This window comes from Impatiens glandulifera, chromosome 5, assembly GCF_907164915.1.
Source record: "Impatiens glandulifera chromosome 5, dImpGla2.1, whole genome shotgun sequence".
Taxonomy (NCBI): domain Eukaryota; kingdom Viridiplantae; phylum Streptophyta; class Magnoliopsida; order Ericales; family Balsaminaceae; genus Impatiens; species Impatiens glandulifera.
The window spans coordinates 53291680-53310618 of record NC_061866.1 but is presented as its reverse complement, the minus strand read 5'-3'; the positions used below and the strand labels follow the sequence as shown (position 1 = coordinate 53310618).

Sequence of the window (18939 nt, the reverse complement as noted above, 5' to 3'; positions counted from 1 at the left end):
CTCCAGTTCTAGAAAAATAATTTTTACTGCTACTATTAATTAATGTAATTATACAAAATCATAGACAATTTAAGTATCAAAATAAATGTAATATAATATTTTTGATTTAACAAATCAGATCAAAATGTTACCTTTTCCATGTCCAAAACCATCAAAGAAATTAGATCAATGTCTTTGAATAGAAGATAAAAAAACCAACACCACGAGTCTTTGCTCTCCGTTTCAGCCATAGCCCATGCAAGAGGGTACATCTGATTATTCGCATCTCGATCAACTATAGACAACAATTTACCCTTAAAAATAGTTTTCAAAAAACAACCGTCCATTCCAGTTATAGGTCTACAACCAGCCAACCAACCCTTTTTCACCGCATCCAAGCATACATAAATTCTTTGAAATTGTAACTCATTTGTTTCTTCATCTCTTCTTAATTTCAACTCAGCACTTACCAATAATTGTTAGATTTTATCTCCTCAATATAGCTAAATAACTTTTGGTACTCTCTCAAACCATCACCTTTTAAGTTTTACAAAACAAGGGTTTTGGCTCTCACAACCTTTTTTTTGGGAAAAGGCTCTCACAACCTTGGATTGTGTGACTTTGGCATTAAGTTCTATTTTACCTAATTCCATGAGAATTTTTAATGTAATTTTAGGATCTATTTTAATCCTCTTCTCAAACTTCAATGCAATGAACTGAGCTGTTACTAAACTAATTTAGTTATCTGTATAACAATTATGTTCTGATTAAATAGCCTTGATTATTTAAGTCTTATAAGTCTTATATTTGCTAACGCACATTACCTTTGGACACTTACCATTATTATATATATATATATATATATATATATATATATATATATATATATATATATATATATATATAACCTTAATTCTCTTATTGTCAGCATGTCTTAACTTTAAAACAATATTCTATTATTGCAATTTTCACATTTTCCTTAGTCTTAAAAGTCATGTCAACCTGCATAAACTTTGTAATCCCCACTATCATTGGGATTATAAGTACGTCTTTGACTTGATTTTCTCGTTGGTTCATAAACCAAGTTTTCTAGATTAAAATGTTCATAATCAATATCTTCTTCACCTACTTCATATATAAAGTTTCCATAAACAGAATCATCATAGGTATTTTCACTCCTATCATCATTTTGTTGTTCTCCATTGGGATTTTCGAAATCAGATTGTGGTTGCTCATACATAGAATCTTCATCACTATTTTCTGAAACAAGTTCTTCATGTTCATTGACTTCTTCTTGTTCAACTTCTACTTCCGTTTCTTTTTCTCCGACGACTACTTAACCTTCTTCTACTACTATTTCAACTTCTTCTTCATCAACTTCAAAATTTATTTCTTTTGACAATTGACTTAGCCTACCATCAGTCTATCTCATGCAATCCTCATTATCAAAATCAAACGGTTTCTTTAGCTCATGAACTATGTAGATTTCAATCTTTTTATAGTGAGTTAAATATGAAAACATTGATAATACGTCTTTGTCATCTTTGATCTCTTTAAGTCCCGTTGTTAAATTTTGATCAGGTATACAATAAAATAACTCAATATTAATCATACTCTTATAGACAACCTTCGAAGCAACATCGATTATATCCTATATGCACTATGTATCATAATTAGTTTTAAATATAACTACTTTGAATTCATTAACATATTTGGTGGCTTCGCTAGAACTAACGTGAAGTATTGGTTAAAGAGTTATATATACTTGATTAGTTTTATTTGTTAGAGTGCAAGTTCAAAACATATATATTGTATTTTTAATTTTATTTTTAACCGTTTTAAATTTATGGGTGGATCAACCTATAATCTGACCCAAATATTTATTTACTCTCACATATATTTCCATATTAACTACAATTTTCGATCCAACAATCCAAACACTATATATAAAATTAAGCATTATTATATATATATATATAATAGTTAATTAAAAAGTTAAACTTATATTGTTAAGAATGTCTCACGTTCATTAAATTTAGTATTGAATTTAAAATATAAAACTTTATTAGCCTAGTTGGTTAAATTATTGTATTTGTTTGGTTTCAAGTTCGAAAAATACATATAACATTTTTAGTTTTATTTTTAACCGTTTTAAGTTTATGAGCGGATCAACTCACAATCCGACCCAAGTATCCATTTACTCTCACATATATATCTAAATTAGCAATAACTCTTGACCTGATAATCCGGACACTTTAAAAATTAAACAATATTAATGACTGTACTTGTTTTTGTTAAGTTGCAAATTTAAAACATATATATAACATTTTTAATTTTATTTTTAATCGTTTTAAGTTTATTAGCGGGTCAACTTACAATCTGACTCCAAATATTCATTACTATTACATATATATCTAAATTAATCATAGCTCTCGACCGACAATTATGATAACTAGCATTTAGCCCGTGCATTTGCACGAGTAATAATATAAAAAATCGTGAAAAAAATTACGGATAAAATTTTTAATTTTATTTTTAACCGTTTTAAGTTTATGGGTGGGTCAACCCACAATCCGACCCAAGTATCCATTTACTCAACATCATTATATATTAGTTAGTTAAAAAGTTGAACTTATATTAATATTAAAACGTCCCGCGTTTATCAAATTTGGTGTTGAATTTAAAATATAAACTTGTAGTAGCCTAGTTGGTTAAAGAGTTGTACTTATTATGTTAAGTTGCAAGTTCAAAACATACCTCTAACATATTAATTTTATTTTTAACCGTTTTAAATTTAAAGGCGGGTCAACCCACAATCCGACCCAAGTATTCAAATTAACCACAGCTCTCGACCCGGCAATCCGGACACTTTAAAAATTAAGCATCATTATATATATATAGATTTGAAATTAAGGAAAAAAGAAAAAAAAAATGGATATTGATGGCAAAATTAATTATAGTATGTACTATTCACCTTGTAAAACATTACCGGAGCTTATAAATTTTGTCAATTTGGTGTAAATATGATAAAAATGTTAAAAATTAAGTGTTAAAATGATATATTTAAGTTAGACGTTAAGTATCAAAATATTGAAGAGAAAATTTATAAATATGATATTTTTTCATTTTTATTTATGAAAATACAAATCAAAAGTAATCATTCGAATTTATAATAAATTCTCTCTCACACAAACACACATCCCCGGAAAAAAGCATAAGACAAATAAGGCAAGAAAATGTGATTCATCATCACATTCTACCCCACCCGACCCGACCCGACCTAACAACCTTTAATAACACACACATATATATAGTCTACACGTTCTCCTTCGTCGACCGGACGCCGTTTCCGGCGTAAGGGTACTTGTCGACTCTGCCGGAAAGAGTGTCTTTCTTTCTTTTCATAATTACTATATACACCAGGAGCGAAGCTGCAAGAAGACCACGTTCACGCCGTAGATGATGACTAATACGATGTAAGCCCCTTTCCATCCCTTATCCACGTTCAACAAGTCGAATCCTTTGAACACGTTTATTATAGTCAGGACTATCACAGCGTATCCATTCCCCCAATGATACCATGTCCAGTACCATTCTTTGTGCTTTTTAAAGATAAGACATGTTTTCTTTTCTTTTGGCTCACAAATCGAAACAAACACCTTTTTAATTGCAAGACATACGGAACAATTTATCAATAACCTGAAAATGGTGGTTTTTATCATTAATTAATTAATTAATTCATACCTTAAAGGTTGCTAGGCAGAAGAGGGCGATGCCAATGTTTCTGTGAATTATATTGCGTATCGGAGCCTGCTGGCCGACTATAAGTCCGGTGGCAAATCCGGCGATTCCGATGATGTAAGCAGAGATTTTGCAGATGTTGTGGATAAAGTACCATTCTCGACTTTCCGATTTGTACACCGTCAAGTACTTAGCCACCAACGCACCAAACGGCAACAGTATACCCCAACTTATTGTGTTCAACACTCCATGGATCTGTGAAATGAAATCCCGCCCCAAAATTTGTTCCATTAGAATATTTAAAAATAATAGATAGATAGATAGATAGATGAAGATCAGTGCTTACGTACATTTATGTTTTTCTTAGAGGCTCCTCCCTTAATGAAATCCACAGTACCCATTGAAATCTTATTAGCTGTATTCATTTCGTGAATCCCCGGAATGTCACCGGAAAGGGGACCTACTTGCCAGAGATGGTTGAAAGTAGTTCTTCCGGCTGGAAGTTGCAAAGTGGCAAAAATAACAATTTCATTATTGTTAAGGAATTCTGAAGAGATGGAACTGACATTGAAGCTCAACGGTCCCTCGGCAAGTGTCGTTCCATGGTCTGCAATCGGAGAGGTATAGGCCCGCATTCCGGCGGAGCCCTGGAAGGCGACGAGGGAGTCAGCTCCTGTCATGCCAGAGCCGTTGATATTAAGGGCCCAAGCGACCCAATTAGAGGTGTTTACGGGGTAGTGAGTGTAAGCAATATCAACGGTGTGATTTGCCTGATGGTAGTTCCAATAAAGGAAAGAATCCAAAACAGGGAGGGTATTGCAAATTGAGTATACCCTGTTGCCGGTGAATGTTCTTGCAGTGTTGCAACTATGGGCTGAGGAGGACGAAATCAGGAAGAGAAAGATTGCGGCGGCGGCGGCAACGGCAACGGCGGGTTTATCCATGTCTGCAATTTTCCCGGAGAATATATATATTTTCAGGCAGGTAGATGATCCTTATATATGATCCGTAGACTATATATATTTTTTCAGACAGGTAGATGTTCCTTCTTAATATGGAAGACAAGACGAAGACTACAAGACGAAGACTAGAGGGGTTGACGGAAAATTGTTTTTAATTTTTGGCGAATTATTTGAATAACTAAAACAAAACTCTTTTCAAATCAAATGGTTTAAATTATTAATCAAGATAATGAAATATTTTATATTTTATCATTATATATGAGTAATTTTTAATTTTTTATTAAAATAATATTTAATTTTTTAAATTATCAACATTTTTTTTTTAAATAATCAGGATATTACAATAAACCAAATCCTAAAAATACATTTTTTAGTATTGAAAGCTAGTCTTATCTAAATGTTGTCCTTTTCTTTTTATTTTAAAATATTTTAAGTGAAAATTTAACCTATTTTTTGTGTTTTTCACTTTTTAACTCTATAATTAGTGATATATGTATCTTAGTGAGTTGTAATATATTAATATTATTAAAAATTTATATGTTGAATAATATTATTTAATAAATAAAATTAAAAAGAAAATGGAAGTTTCTTCTCAAGCCCACATTTCTCTGTCCATGTGGGTTGCTTAATTATACTTGTGGTAGGCATTCCATGTCTTTATATATATAGGAGAGAGAGGAGGGTATGAGTAAAAAAAAAATTAAAAACCTAATTTTTTACCAATTCCATCCAACAAAGTTCATTTAGAAAAAAACCATTAAAAAGATTCATAGATCAAACAAGCTTCAAGTCATATAAAATAATTGATGTATATAGTTTAGAATTCACAAATAATTACAAATCTCAAACAAATCAATCATTTTTTTTATAAATAATATTAAAACTCAAGTCAAATGCTTTTTGCTGAATTCCAATTGGAAAATACTATTGACTCTTCTTCCGCGCATTTATTTATTTATATATATATATATATATATATATATATATAATTAACTCTTCTTACTTCTTCCGCGTCAAACCAGTCAAACCATACGAATTTTCTCAACTGGCGCCCTTAGGTCAACTCTACTTGATGTAAAATCAAATATTATAAAAATTATATATATATTTATAATTAACTCTTTTTCCGCGTCAAACAATTTTATCTGAAACTGGTTCCCCTTAAGTCAACTCAACATGCGGTAAAATTACAAAAATTAGTTTAAGTAACATGTAGTTGTTAAATTTTTACGTAGATGATATAAAATATCTTGAAAATTGTGATAATATTTTTAATTTTATTTTTATCTGTTTTAAATTTATGAGCACATCAACCCATCATTCGATCTAGGGCTGCAAATGAGCCGAGTCGAGCTCTAGCTTGTTGGAGCTCGAGCTCAACTCGATTAAGTATTTATTAGCTCGACTCGAACTCGAGCTCGAACGAGCTTATAAATTTGAGCTCGAGTTCGACTCGAATATATTACCCAAAAGCTCGACTCGAAAGCTTGAACCAAAATTGAATTATATATAATAAATTATTATTTTTTTTATATTTTTTAATATTATATATATTATATACTTTTATTTTAACATTTTTTTTTTATTTTTTTCAATATTATATAAAATATATTAATTATTACATTATTAGTATTTACTTTTATTATATATATATATATATATTAATATTTTTTTTTATCATTTTAATATTATATATAACATATTAGCTATTATATCCATAATATTTAATTTTATTATATATAATATATTAATCTTTATTTATCTCTTTCATTATTATTTATAATATACTTTTATTATATATATAATATATTAACATTTTTTTTATCATAAATCCCTAATATTGTTTGTCAATTTTTTTTCTATCATCAATCAATTGAAAATTAGTGTTTTTTATATTTATTCAACTCTATCTATATAAACATAAGTTTCTCCTAATACATGAAAAAATTATCTAAAAGCAAAAACAATAACTATAAAATAAGTTAAAACAAATTTAATTAACAATATGATTTTGTAAATTAATGAGATGTGAAGATTGAATAAAGAAAAAGAAGAGTAAAAGAAATTGTGAAAACTGAATAAGAAGTATATAAAAACTAAAGAAGAAGATATAAGAGTGGCGAAGAAGAATAATAACTAAAGAATAAGAAGAAGAGATAAGAGTTATTGAATAAAAAAAGTAACTGATAAAGAAGATGAAGAGTAACTTGAAAAAAAGAGTAACTGATGAACAAGATGAAGAGTAACTTATGAAGAAAAGAGATGAAGAGTAACTTATGAAGAAAAAAGATGAAGAGTGATGAAGAAGATGAAAAATAACTGATGAAAAAGAAGAGATGAAGAGTGACGCTAGAATATGATAAATGAACTATATAGTAGAAATTAGGGTTTTACTTTAAGATTATGGGCCTTTGGGCTTTGAAGAGAGAGAAATAAAAAAAATATTGTGTAAAATTTTAATATTAAATAAATAAAAAATATTTAATTATTTTGAGGCTCGAAAAAGCTCGACAAGCCATCGAGCAAGCTTTATATGGGCTCGAGTTCGACTCGAATAATAAACGAGTCGGTTCGAGCTCGACTCGAACTCAGTCAAAGTCAAGCTCAAGTCGAGCTTTGACCGAGCAGCTTGCGAGCGGCTCACGAGCGGCTTGACTCATTTGCAGCCCTAATTCGACCCAAATATATATTTACTCTCACATATATATTCAAATTAAACACATCTCTATACCGACAATTCAGATATTTTGAAAATTAAGCATCATTATATATATATATATTAGTTAATTAAAATTTTAAACTTATATTGTTAAAATATCTCGTGTTCATCAAATTTGGTGTTGAATTATAAATATTTAATTTTCTTAGCCTAGTTGGTTAAAATATTGTACTTGCTTTATTATCTTAAAAGTTCGAAACATACATATAACATTTTTAATTTTATTTTTAACCGTTTAAAATTTATAGACGGGTCAATCCACAACCCGACCCAAGTATCCATTTACTCTCACATATATATTCAAATTAATCACAGCTCTCAACCCGGTTATCCGGAGTTCAACGTTTATTGAGATAAGTTATATATTTATTTATTTAATTATTAGTTTATACTAATAATCTTTATTTTCTTATAATTACAGATTTAATATTTTTCAGTTTCTAACAAGACTTTATAAAGTTTATTATTTTTCTTTAAGTTGTAATATTAGTTCAAGGACTCATTTATAGTTTTTTACCATATGAGGATCGAATATGTCCCGATCCCCAATTCTTAGATTCACAATGTAGCAAACACTTTGGGTTTTCACCAATCAATACAACTCACTATTCTTCATCTTTCTTTCTAGAATTCTTGTTTGATTTCCTGGGTAAAGTTCAACATGGTATCAGAGTAGGAGGCGATCCTACACCCTCAAGAACCTTCAGGAAGTGACGATTCATTTGATTTCGACAACGATGATCTTCTTGATGAGTCAGTACGTTCTCTGAACCCTAATTTCAAAGCTCGTCAAGAACGCATAATTGATCCGGCTCAAGTTCCATTTCAAGTTCCTTTTCAAGTTTTTCCACCAATGGAACTATTGAAGCGAGATTACACAGATCCTCTTTATGTTCATCCTGGCAACATTCCAGGAGCAATATTGACTCACACAGTTCTGACCCGCCAGAACTACTTCGAATGGTCTACCAGCATGCAATTGGCACTTACTGCAAAAATGAAGATGTGTTATATTGATGGATCATTCACAGTTCTGACTGCACCTCAAGATGCTATTCGCTGGAGAATAATTGATGCAGTGGTCTGATCATGGATAATGAACACAATCGATAAGAAGAAGATAATTCACTTTCAGAGCACAACAACCTCTTTAGAGCTATGGAATGAAGTGAAAGCGAGGTATGAAGGTAACAATGGTCCAACCTTGTATCGAGTTAAAAAAGATATATGTACAACAAAGCAGGACAATCTTGATTTAGAAGAATATTATTTTAAGGTACGTCTAAACTGGGATGAGTTGTTACATCTTGAACCACATCATGTATGTTCTTGTGATAAATCTCAAATTGAAAATTGTGTGGGATGCAAGTTGGAAAAACAAGTTTTGACTAGGTATGAAAAACATAATTTGTTGTTGTTCTTGATGGGTCTGGATGATTCTTATGAGAATCTAAAGGATAGTATTCTAGTTATGGATCCTTTACCGAGTGTATACAAGGCTTTCACGATGTTTTTGAATGTTGAATCAAAGAATCTGATAAATCGACAACATCAACAATCCAGCATACAATCTGCCATGACAGTAAGAGATTTCAAAGAAGGTAGTTCAAAAAAATTCAAAGGAAATGATGGAAGAGCCTACAACAATGACAAAAGAAGAAGTCTCTCATGTACTCACTGCAATATGAAGGGTCATCCTAAAGAAGGATGTTATAGACTAATTGGTTTTCCAGATTGGTGGGATAACAACAAAAGGAAGAATGCTGTGAATTCAGTGTCATTTGACAACAATGACAAAACAGTCTCTTTACAAGATCAAATGAAGATGATGCAGGACATGATGAAAATCTTAATTTAAGGGAATACTAGACCTGAAGCTAACCTGTATACTAAAAATAAAGAAATCAACTTCGAAGCAGGTAATTTTCTAGACTCAATCTTTATTTTATAACTGATATATAATTTACAATGAGCATGAATAGTTTAAACAGTTCAAAGCAATTTTGGTTAATAGATTCAGGGGCTAGTACACATATTTGCAATAATAGAAAATTGCTTTTTGATATTAAGAACACAGAACATGAAATTGATTTATTTTTAGCTGATGGATCTAAGAAGACAATAAATGAATCTGATAGTCTCAAATTAAATGATAGATTGATTCTTAAGGATGTGTTATTTGTTCCAGATTTTAAGTATAATCTAATATCAGTTAATAGATTAATTGCAGATGAAAAAGTTAAATGCATATTTTCTAAAAATGGATGTTTGATGTAGGGCTCTGAATTAGATGATATTCTTGAGCTTGTCAAACGTGTAAGAAACTTGTATTTCTATTCCATAGTTACTGATTTCCTTAAAGATTCTAATAGTGATGCTAAATTTCATTTTCTACTTTAGATTGTAAAACTGTGCATTATAGATGTGGACACCCTTCTAATTAAGTTCTTAGAATATTGTTTCCTTCTCTTATCAATAATATGGATCATTGTGAAACTTGTCAAATTTGTAAATCACATCGTTTACCTTTTCATAGTAGCACTTCATCTTCTAAAGACAAATTCGATATTATTCATATTGATATTTGGGGACCTTGTAAAGAAGAATCATACACTAAAACACCGTTTATGCTTACAATTGTAGATGATTACTCTAGATGCACTTGGACTTTTCTAATTTTTGATAAAACGTTTGTTTTTGACAAAATTCAAAGTTTTATTTAATGATCAAAACTCAATATTCAAAGAACATTAAAATCATTAGTGATAATGGAACTGAATTTGTGAATTCAAAATGCAATATGTTCTTTGAAGAAATGAGCATAATACATCAAAAGACTTGTGTATATTCTCCACAACAAAATGGAGTTGTAGAAAGAAAACACATACATCTAATTGAAATAGCAAGATCTATTTTAAAACATTCTAACCTACTGATCAAATTTTGGCCTTTTTCTATCCTTACTGTAACCTATCTAATAAATAGAATGCCAACAAAAGTTTTGAATTGGAAATCACCATTCTTCATGCTTAATAAGTGTGAAGCTAAATATGATGATTTGAAAGTTTTTAGTTGCTTATGTTACATGACAAATACTTTTCTACAAAAATCAAAATTTGAAGATAGAGGTATAAAATGTGTCTTTATTGGATATCCTTCAAATCAGAAAGGGTATACTCTTCAGATTGAATCAGGTGATATTGTAGTTTCAAGAGATGTTGTTTTCTTTGAGAATATTCTAACTTTCAAAGAAGATATCAATGATCAATCAAAACTCAATAATATTACAGAAATTACAATAACATATATTAACCTTGACAAAAATGATCAAAATAATGATTCATCTGAAACAATTCAAAGGAAAAGTCCCAGAACTAAATACTCTCCAAATTGGATGCAAGACTATATTGCAAATCATGTTAAATCAAAAGAAAATTTTGATCTAGATTACACTCCACAAACTTATCATTTTCATTCTTTGTACAAAGATCAAGAGTATATAAACTCTTTATCTAACTTTGATCTAACCACAACTCCACTAGATTTCAAACAGGCATCTCAAGATCCAAAGTGGATAAAAGCAATGAATGATGAATTAAATGCGCTTGAATTGAATCAAACATGGGAAATAACTGAATTACCCAAAGGCATGAAAACCATTGGTTGTAAATGGGTCTATAAAAGTAAACTTAATTCTGATGGTACTTTAAACAAATGCAAAGCGCGTTTAGTTGCGAAAGGTTTTAATCAAAAGGATGGTATTGATTTCCATCATTGTTTTGCACCAGTGGCTAAGAGTGTAACTGTAAGATTGTTAATTGCTTTAGAAATCTCAAATAGATGGATCTTGAATCACATTGACATAAATAATGCATTTCTTCATTGAAACTTAGAAGAAGATATTTTTATGAAAATTCCGCAAGGTCTAAACAATGTTGATAACATAAACATGGTCTGCAAATTAAGAAAAAATCTTTATGCTTTTAAACAAGCATCAATGCAATGGTATAATGAAATATCTAATTTTTTGATTGATATTGTTTCACAAAATCACAACATGATCATTGTTTATATTTTAAACAAAATGGTGTGAATATGATTGGTCTAGTAATATATGTTGATGACTTGTTAATAACAGGGAATGATTATGAAGATATCAAAAAGATCAAACATATGATTGATACTAAATTTCCTATCAAAGATCTTGGAAATACAAAGTTTTTTTTGGGTCTTGAAATTGTACAAAATGATCTTGGTATTTATGTAAACCAAAGGAAATATATTCTAGATTTATTACATAATACGGGTCTAATGGGTTGTAAACCCACAAACACGCCAATGATTAAAGACATAAAATTTGAAGATGAAACTCAAGATATATTATGTGATCCTTCTAAGTATAGAAGGATAATTGGGAGACTTCTATATTTAAACTACACTAGACCAGATATTGCATATGTTGTTCAACAATTATCTCAAATCATGCAAAAACCTCTCTTATGTCATTGGAATGCAGCTTTGTACTTAGTTAAATACTTAAAAGGTACAACATCATTGGGTATTTTTTATCCATATGAAAATGATTCTTCCATAATTGCATATTCTGATTCTAATTGGGGCTCTTATGTTGAAACAAGAAAATCTATAACAGGTTATTATATATGTTTTGGTAAATCAATCATATCTTGGAAAGCCAAGAAACAAACAACTATTTCTAGATCTTCTGCAGAATCTGAATATTGTAGCCTTGCTGCTACAATTTGTGAACTTCAATGGATTTCTTATATTCTTAATGACCTAAATATTAAATTAAAGTTACCAATATCTTTATATTATGATAATAAAGCTGCCATACACATATCTGAGAATCCGATTTTTCACGAAAGAACGAAGCATATTGACATAGATTGTCATGTAGTTAGAAATCAATATTTGGCTGGTTTTATTCAACTTTTTCATGTGCAAACAAAGAAACAAGTTGCAGATATTTTCACGAAAGCATTGGATTTTTCTCAATTTCAAGACCTTCGATCACACTTATTTCTTCAAGATATTCATCTTGAGGGAGGAGTATTGAGATAAGTTATATATTTATTTATTTAATTATTAGTTTATACTAATAATCTTTATTTTCTTATAATTACAGATTTAATATTTTCAGTTTCAAAAAAGACTTTATAAAGTTTATTCTTTTTCAAGGACTCATTTATAGTTTTTTACCACATGAGGATCGGATATGTCTCGATCCCCAATTCTTAGATTCACAATGTAACAAACACTTTGGGTTTTCACCAATCAATACAACTCACTGTTCTTCATCTTTCTTTTTAGAATTCTTGTTTGATTTCTTAGTTAAAGTTCAACAGCGTTCATCAAATTTGGTGTTGAATTTAAAATATAATGTGTTATTAGCCTAGTTGGTTAAAATGTTGAACATGTTTAGTTATGTTGTAAGTTCAAAACATACATATAACATTTTTAATGTTATTTTTAACCGTTTTAAGTTTAAGAGCGGTCAACGCACAATCCGATCCAAATATCCATTTACTTTCACATGTATATCAAAATTAACCACAACTCTCGACCCAACTAGGGCTGCAAATGAGTCAAGCCGCTCGTGAGCCGCTCGCAAGCTGCTCGGTCAAAGCTCGACTTGAGCTTGACTTTGACTGAGTTCGAGTCGAGCTCGAACCGACTCGTTTATTATTCGAGTCGAACTCGAGCCCATATAAAGCTTGCTCGATGGCTTGTCGAGCTTTTTCGAGCCTCAAAATAATTAAATATTTTTTATTTATTTAATATTAAAATTTTACACAATATTTTTTTTATTTCTCTCTCTTCAAAGCCCAAAGGCCCATAATCCTAAAGTAAAACCCTAATTTCTACTATATAGTTCATTTATCATATTCTACCGTCACTCTTCATCTCTTCTTTTTCATCAGTTATTTTTCATCTTCTTCATCACTCTTCATCCTTTTTCTTCATAAGTTACTCTTCATCTCTTTTCTTCATAAGTTACTCTTCATCTCTTTTCTTCATAAGTTACTCTTCATCTTGTTCATCAGTTACTCTTCTTTTTCAAGTTACTCTTCATCTTCTTTATCAGTTACTCTTTTTATTCAATAACTCTTATCTCTTCTTCTTATTCTTTAGTTATTATTCTTCTTCGCCACTCTTATATCTTCTTCTTTAGTTTTTATATACTTCTTATTCAGTTTTCACAATTTCTTTTACTCTTCTTTTTCTTTATTCAATCTTCACATCTCATTAATTTACAAAATCATATTGTTAATTAAATTTGTTTTAACTTATTTTATAGTTATTGTTTTTGCTTTTAGATAATTTTTTCATGTATTAGGAGAAACTTATGTTTATATAGATAGAGTTGAATAAATATAAAAAACACTAATTTTCAATTGATTGAGGATAGAAAAAAATTGACATACAATATTAGGGATTTATGATAAAAAAAATGTTAATATATTATATATATAATAAAAGTATATTATAAATAATAATGAAAGAGATAAATAAAGATTAATATATTATATATAATAAAATTAAATATTATGGATATAATAGCTAATATGTTATATATAATATTAAAATGATAAAAAAAATATTAATATATATATAATAAAAGTAAATACTAATAATGTAATAATTAATATATTTTATATAATATTGAAAAAAATAAAAAATAAAATGTTAAAATAAAAGTATATAATATATATAATATTAAAAAATATAAAAAAAAAAATAATTTATTATATATAATTGAATTTTGGTTCAAGCTTTCGAGTCGAGTCGAGCTTTTGGGTAATATAGTCGAGTCGAACTCGAGCTCAAATTTATAAGCTCGTTCGAGCTCGAGTTCGAGTCGAGCTAATAAATACTTAATCGAGTTGAGCTCGAGCTCCAACAAGCTAGAGCTCGACTCGGCTCATTTGCAGCCCTAGACCCAACAATCTGGACACTTTGAAAATTAAGCATCATTATTTATATATATATATATAAGTTAGTTAAAAAGTTAAACTTATAGTTAAAATATTTTGCGTTAATATACAATCTTATTAGTCTAGTTGGTTAAAGGATTGTATTTGTTTTGTTAAGTTGTAAGTTCAAAACATACATATATCATTTTTATTTTATTTTTAACCGTTTCAAGTTTATGGGCGGGTCAACTCACAATCCGACTCAAATATCAATTTACTTTCACATATATATCCAAATTAATCACACTTCTCGACCCGACAATCCGGACACTTTGAAAATTAAGTATCATTATATATATATATATATATTATAGTTAGTTAAAAAGTTGAACTTATATTATTAAAATGTCCCGCGTTCATCAAATTTAGTGTTGAATTAAAAATATAAAATCTTATTAGCCTAGTTGGTTAAAGAGTTATACTTATTTTATTATGTTGCAATTTCGAAACATACATATAACATTTTTAATTTTATTTTTAACCGTTTTAAGTTTATGGGCGGATCAACCCACAATCCGACCCAAATATTCATTTACTCTCACATATATATTCAAATTAAACACAACTCTCGACTCGAGAATTCAGACATTTTGAAAATTAAGCAATATATATATATATATATATAATATAGATTAATTAGTTAAAAAGTTGAACTTATATTATTAAAATGTTTCGCATTTATCAAATTTTGTGTTGAATTAAAAATGTAAAATCTTATTAGTCTAATTGGTTATAGAATTGTACTTGAATTGTTAGGTTGCAAGTTTGAAATATACCTATACTCTCACATATATATATTTAAATTAACCCATCTCTCAACCCTAACCCTAACAATTCAGACAATCTGAAAATTAAGTATCATTATTTATATATATATATATATATATATATATTATATATATATACTAATTGAATATAATTATTGTTGATAATAAATTATAATCATCAAATAATTAATCACATATTATCAAAGAACACCGACCCTTTCTTCATCTCCAAATATCTGCTTTTCATTCAAAAATATTAATTAGTTATATTTCTATTCTCTTAACATTTTATGTGTTTAACACAGATAAAACTAACCCGAAATAAAAGTTTTCATTTACTTAAACCATAATAATAACACAATCTGAACTTACAATCAAGAAACCGCAATCAAGAAACCGCAATAAAGATAAAGGTAATCCCAAAAAAGTTCAATCCTTATAAGAGACATAATCAATATAATCTTTCCCATAAAGCCTCTATCTAATACCTCATAATTTTTCCAAAACATGCTGAGTTAGCCAACCAACCAACCCTACATTATGAATATTTCTCTCAATTCGTGTTTATCAAAATAAGTCCACAAGGAAGTGTCCTACCTCAATATTCACGAGTAAACATGTCTCCTTCTCCTCCCCCTAGCCCGGTATTCCTGCACAAACCAGACATGTCTTAAACATGAAAACCAGAAAATGGTTTGAATCAGTGTCCTACAGATCTAAATCTACCATTTTTTTTGGTTCTGGAGATGGTCAAATGGAAAGACTTCTGCAATTACCCCAATATGCAGAAGATATATGTGTCATTTCAGATTCAAAAATTTACATTAATACCCAAATTCACTCAAGGAGCAAAACCAACAAACATAACATTAGCTGAAAGCTAGTTTTTGAAGAGTTTGCACCAATTCTATCAAAAACTAAAACCTAGAAACAGCAAAAGTTTACTTCTCTGCAGTTGGAATTCAATCAATGCCTAGCTTCTTCTATTATAGATTTATTGTGTTTTCTTTTTCACAAAAATACAGATAGCATAAAGGTGACAAGGTTAAGTTGAATGTTACCTCTATTTGTTTGTCTCTTGATAACTTCATAACCACCAACAACATAGCCTGGAGGAGTTTTAGTTCGAACAATATCAGATCCTCCATTTCCCAACATGTAATCAAACGAACCTGATCCATCCCTTTCATTGATTGTTGAACACCATTTAGAATCATCATAACCTGTCATCCTACTGCTGTATAAGTCTGAAAATGCACCAATATCATAATCTGTACTCGATGCAGCATAAGATGACAATGAGACAGGTCCAGCAGCTGAGGAACCATAACCCAGATTTTCAACACCTCGGTTTGGCACAATTGGAGAAGAAGAAGTCCAATTAACTCCACTATTGGAGAAGTAACCAATGGAGTTTGACCCTACACCATTTCCCCACAAATTCCTGGATGATGAGCCAAAAAAGGAAGAGTTTCCACCATTTCCTCCATCATAGCCAATAGGATTAGCAATAATCCGATTTGAGTTTCCAACATAAAAAGGCTTCATTTCTCTACCATAGCTAAGACTATTAATATTATTATTATCATTGTTGAAGCTAGCATTTCCTCCAAAAGATTGGTTCAAGTTTAACTCCTGTTCAAAATTCAAACCCATCCCATAACTTGAGCCAAACGGTGCAAACCCACTTCGACTAGGAGCAATTGGATTGAATCTACCATCCATTCTTACATCATAACCACCAATTGCATTATAGTCATTAAGAAATTTGTTGATCACACTGAAACCATGGTTATTATATCCACCACCACTACTAATCGGGCTGCGGATAGGACTTGGTGATAACTCCTTAGGGACCGCCCTCTTGACTTCAACCATCTTACCATTCAGCTCATGAAAAGTTTGCATCAACACTTTTTCAACTGCTTCCTCAGAATCGTAAGTAATGAAACCAAATCCTCTTGGACGCTGTGTATTGTGATCATACATCACCACAGCATCGGTTATGGTTCCATATTGCTCAAAATACTTCTTAAACTCATTTTCTGTGATTGTGGATGCTAAACCGCCAACAAATATCTTCCTCGTACGGAATATACCAGGAGAACCTTGAATGCTGCTACTGCTTCTACTCATTGTGCTCTGATCATCTCTTGGAACAGCTTTTTTTGCTTCCACCTGATGGTATGAACAACAACAACTTATACTTGATTCATGATGATCTATCTATCTATCTATCTATCTATAAGACTATAAGAATGTGTTGTTTTCATCTTACCATTCTACCATCAATGGTGTGCTTCTCCAAGATGACTCTTTCTGCAACAGAGGAATCAGCAAAGACAATAAAACCAAATCCACGAGCCCTTCCTGTGTTTCGATCCCTCATAATTACTGCCTCCAATACCTCTCCATATCCACTAAAATACTCCTTTAGACGTTCTTCATCAGTATCCCAAGAAATTCCGCCAATGAATAGCTTACCAAGATCCGATTGCATTTTCCTAAGAAATAGAGTTAAAATGAATGGAAAAAGCAAAATCAAATACCCAAGAACAAAATGCAGACAAGATCTTACCTTTTTCTACAAATACGAGCAACTCACAAGTTATAATTTATCTGATAAAATTACAGGTGTAGTTTTTTTTATTCAAGTTTAAAGCATCGAACGGTTCATCAATTAACTCCAGTACAATTCAAGCTCTGGGGATGAAGAAGATGAAGAACCCAGAAGCAGAAACGCTTACGAAATTAACTAGAATCAAATAAGGTTAAGAAAAGATGGCGGAGATGTTGGAATTTGGAAACCCACAATCAAACTAAGATAAGAAAACATTCGATCGAAGAAGACTGTGATGACAAGTGTTGCAAAATAATCTCTTTAAGATCTAAAATGAGGAAAAGTGAAGAACTTTGAGGCCATATCCACCCTCATCAGTGTCTGTATGGCCCCGTATTTCACCCCTTTATCTCGATCGATCTCTTGTTCGAAAACTTGTCTTATACTTGTACCCAATGCAAGAAAAATAAAAAAATAAAAATTATTAGAGAAAAACATGGGAAGATGTAAGAAAAAAAAATACAATTTTTATTAATTAAAAAAATGTAATCTTAATTCAAGTTACTATATATAGTAAAATATTACAAAGAAATTTAATAAATAAACTGTATATAGTTTTTTTATGATGGATGATAAAAAATATAAAAGAAAATAGAAAGTTTGAGGAATAAATTAAGGCAAGTAAAACTTTAAGGGCCTAAAGTTGATAATTTGAAATTACATAGGAAAGTAAGATATGACCTATAAATCCGGAACCTATATATAGTAATGCTTAAATATATTATTCATTAATGATTAGTCTAAAATAATTTTATATATTAAATTAAGCGCAGGAGCACAATATTAGCAATTTAGCATCAAATATATTAGAAAACAGCCGACCTACACAACTTAATGGAAAATTGAAATTTGATATAATTTGAAATTTGATATAAAAAAATTATACAGATATTTATTATGAAAATAGAACCTAATACAATACTATTATTATTTTTAAAGCCTCAAACAAATACAAAATTATTATTATTTTAAAAATATTGAGATACATGTTTGTTATGTAATAACATTTTTTTAAAAATAGTGTAACCCTACTCCATACTTATATTCATCTTGATATACTTTAAATTATACCTGTTAATTTGCAGCCTCTAAGTATTAACATCATCTTATCAAACTAACTAATTATTTCTTTCATTTATAATCAACCAATAAACAT

The 18939-nt window shown here is 29.8% G+C and overlaps 2 protein-coding genes across 4 annotated transcripts; both read right to left on the bottom strand.

Moving 5' to 3' along the window:
- Window positions 1-345: 345 nt before the first annotated feature.
- LOC124937593 (heterogeneous nuclear ribonucleoprotein 1-like) lies at window positions 346-18137 on the bottom strand. 3 transcript variants are annotated; one of them, XM_047477882.1, is made up of 5 exons: window positions 17742-18137; window positions 17442-17667; window positions 16225-17341; window positions 15761-15813; window positions 346-359 (listed from the first exon to the last, which is right to left on the bottom strand). In XM_047477882.1, the coding sequence occupies exons 2-4, from the start codon at window positions 17661-17663 to the stop codon at window positions 15800-15802; spliced, it is 1353 nt and encodes a 450-aa protein (XP_047333838.1). In that variant the 5' UTR covers window positions 17664-17667; window positions 17742-18137; the 3' UTR covers window positions 346-359; window positions 15761-15799. The 3 variants fall into 3 exon arrangements, with proteins under 3 accessions (XP_047333838.1, XP_047333837.1, XP_047333836.1); XM_047477881.1 differs by lacking the exon at window positions 346-359 and adding an exon at window positions 15476-15696; XM_047477880.1 differs by lacking the exon at window positions 346-359 and having other exon boundaries at window positions 15476-15813.
- Window positions 3368-4724, bottom strand: LOC124937595 (cytochrome b561 and DOMON domain-containing protein At5g47530-like). Its single transcript, XM_047477884.1, has 3 exons — window positions 4071-4724; window positions 3724-3975; window positions 3368-3638 (listed from the first exon to the last, which is right to left on the bottom strand). The coding sequence occupies exons 1-3, from the start codon at window positions 4662-4664 to the stop codon at window positions 3390-3392; spliced, it is 1095 nt and encodes a 364-aa protein (XP_047333840.1). The 5' UTR covers window positions 4665-4724; the 3' UTR covers window positions 3368-3389.
- Window positions 18138-18939: the final 802 nt, after the last annotated feature.

What these genes read in the sequence shown, in the direction of transcription:
- LOC124937595 (XM_047477884.1), bottom strand. Translation starts at nt 4,664, where the DNA reads ATGGATAAACCCGCCGTTGCCGTTGCCGCCGCCGCCGCAATCTTTCTC. An exon ending in CCTCTAAGAAAAACATAAAT is followed by an intron (nt 3,976 to 4,070) that starts GTACGTAAGCAC and finishes TTCATTTCACAG; the next exon opens with ATCCATGGAGTGTTGAACAC. An exon ending in TCTGCCTAGCAACCTTTAAG is followed by an intron (nt 3,639 to 3,723) that starts GTATGAATTAAT and finishes GCAATTAAAAAG; the next exon opens with GTGTTTGTTTCGATTTGTGA.
- LOC124937593 (XM_047477882.1), bottom strand. Translation starts at nt 17,663, where the DNA reads ATGCAATCGGATCTTGGTAAGCTATTCATTGGCGGAATTTCTTGGGAT. An exon ending in ACACCATTGATGGTAGAATG is followed by an intron (nt 17,342 to 17,441) that starts GTAAGATGAAAA and finishes TCATACCATCAG; the next exon opens with GTGGAAGCAAAAAAAGCTGT.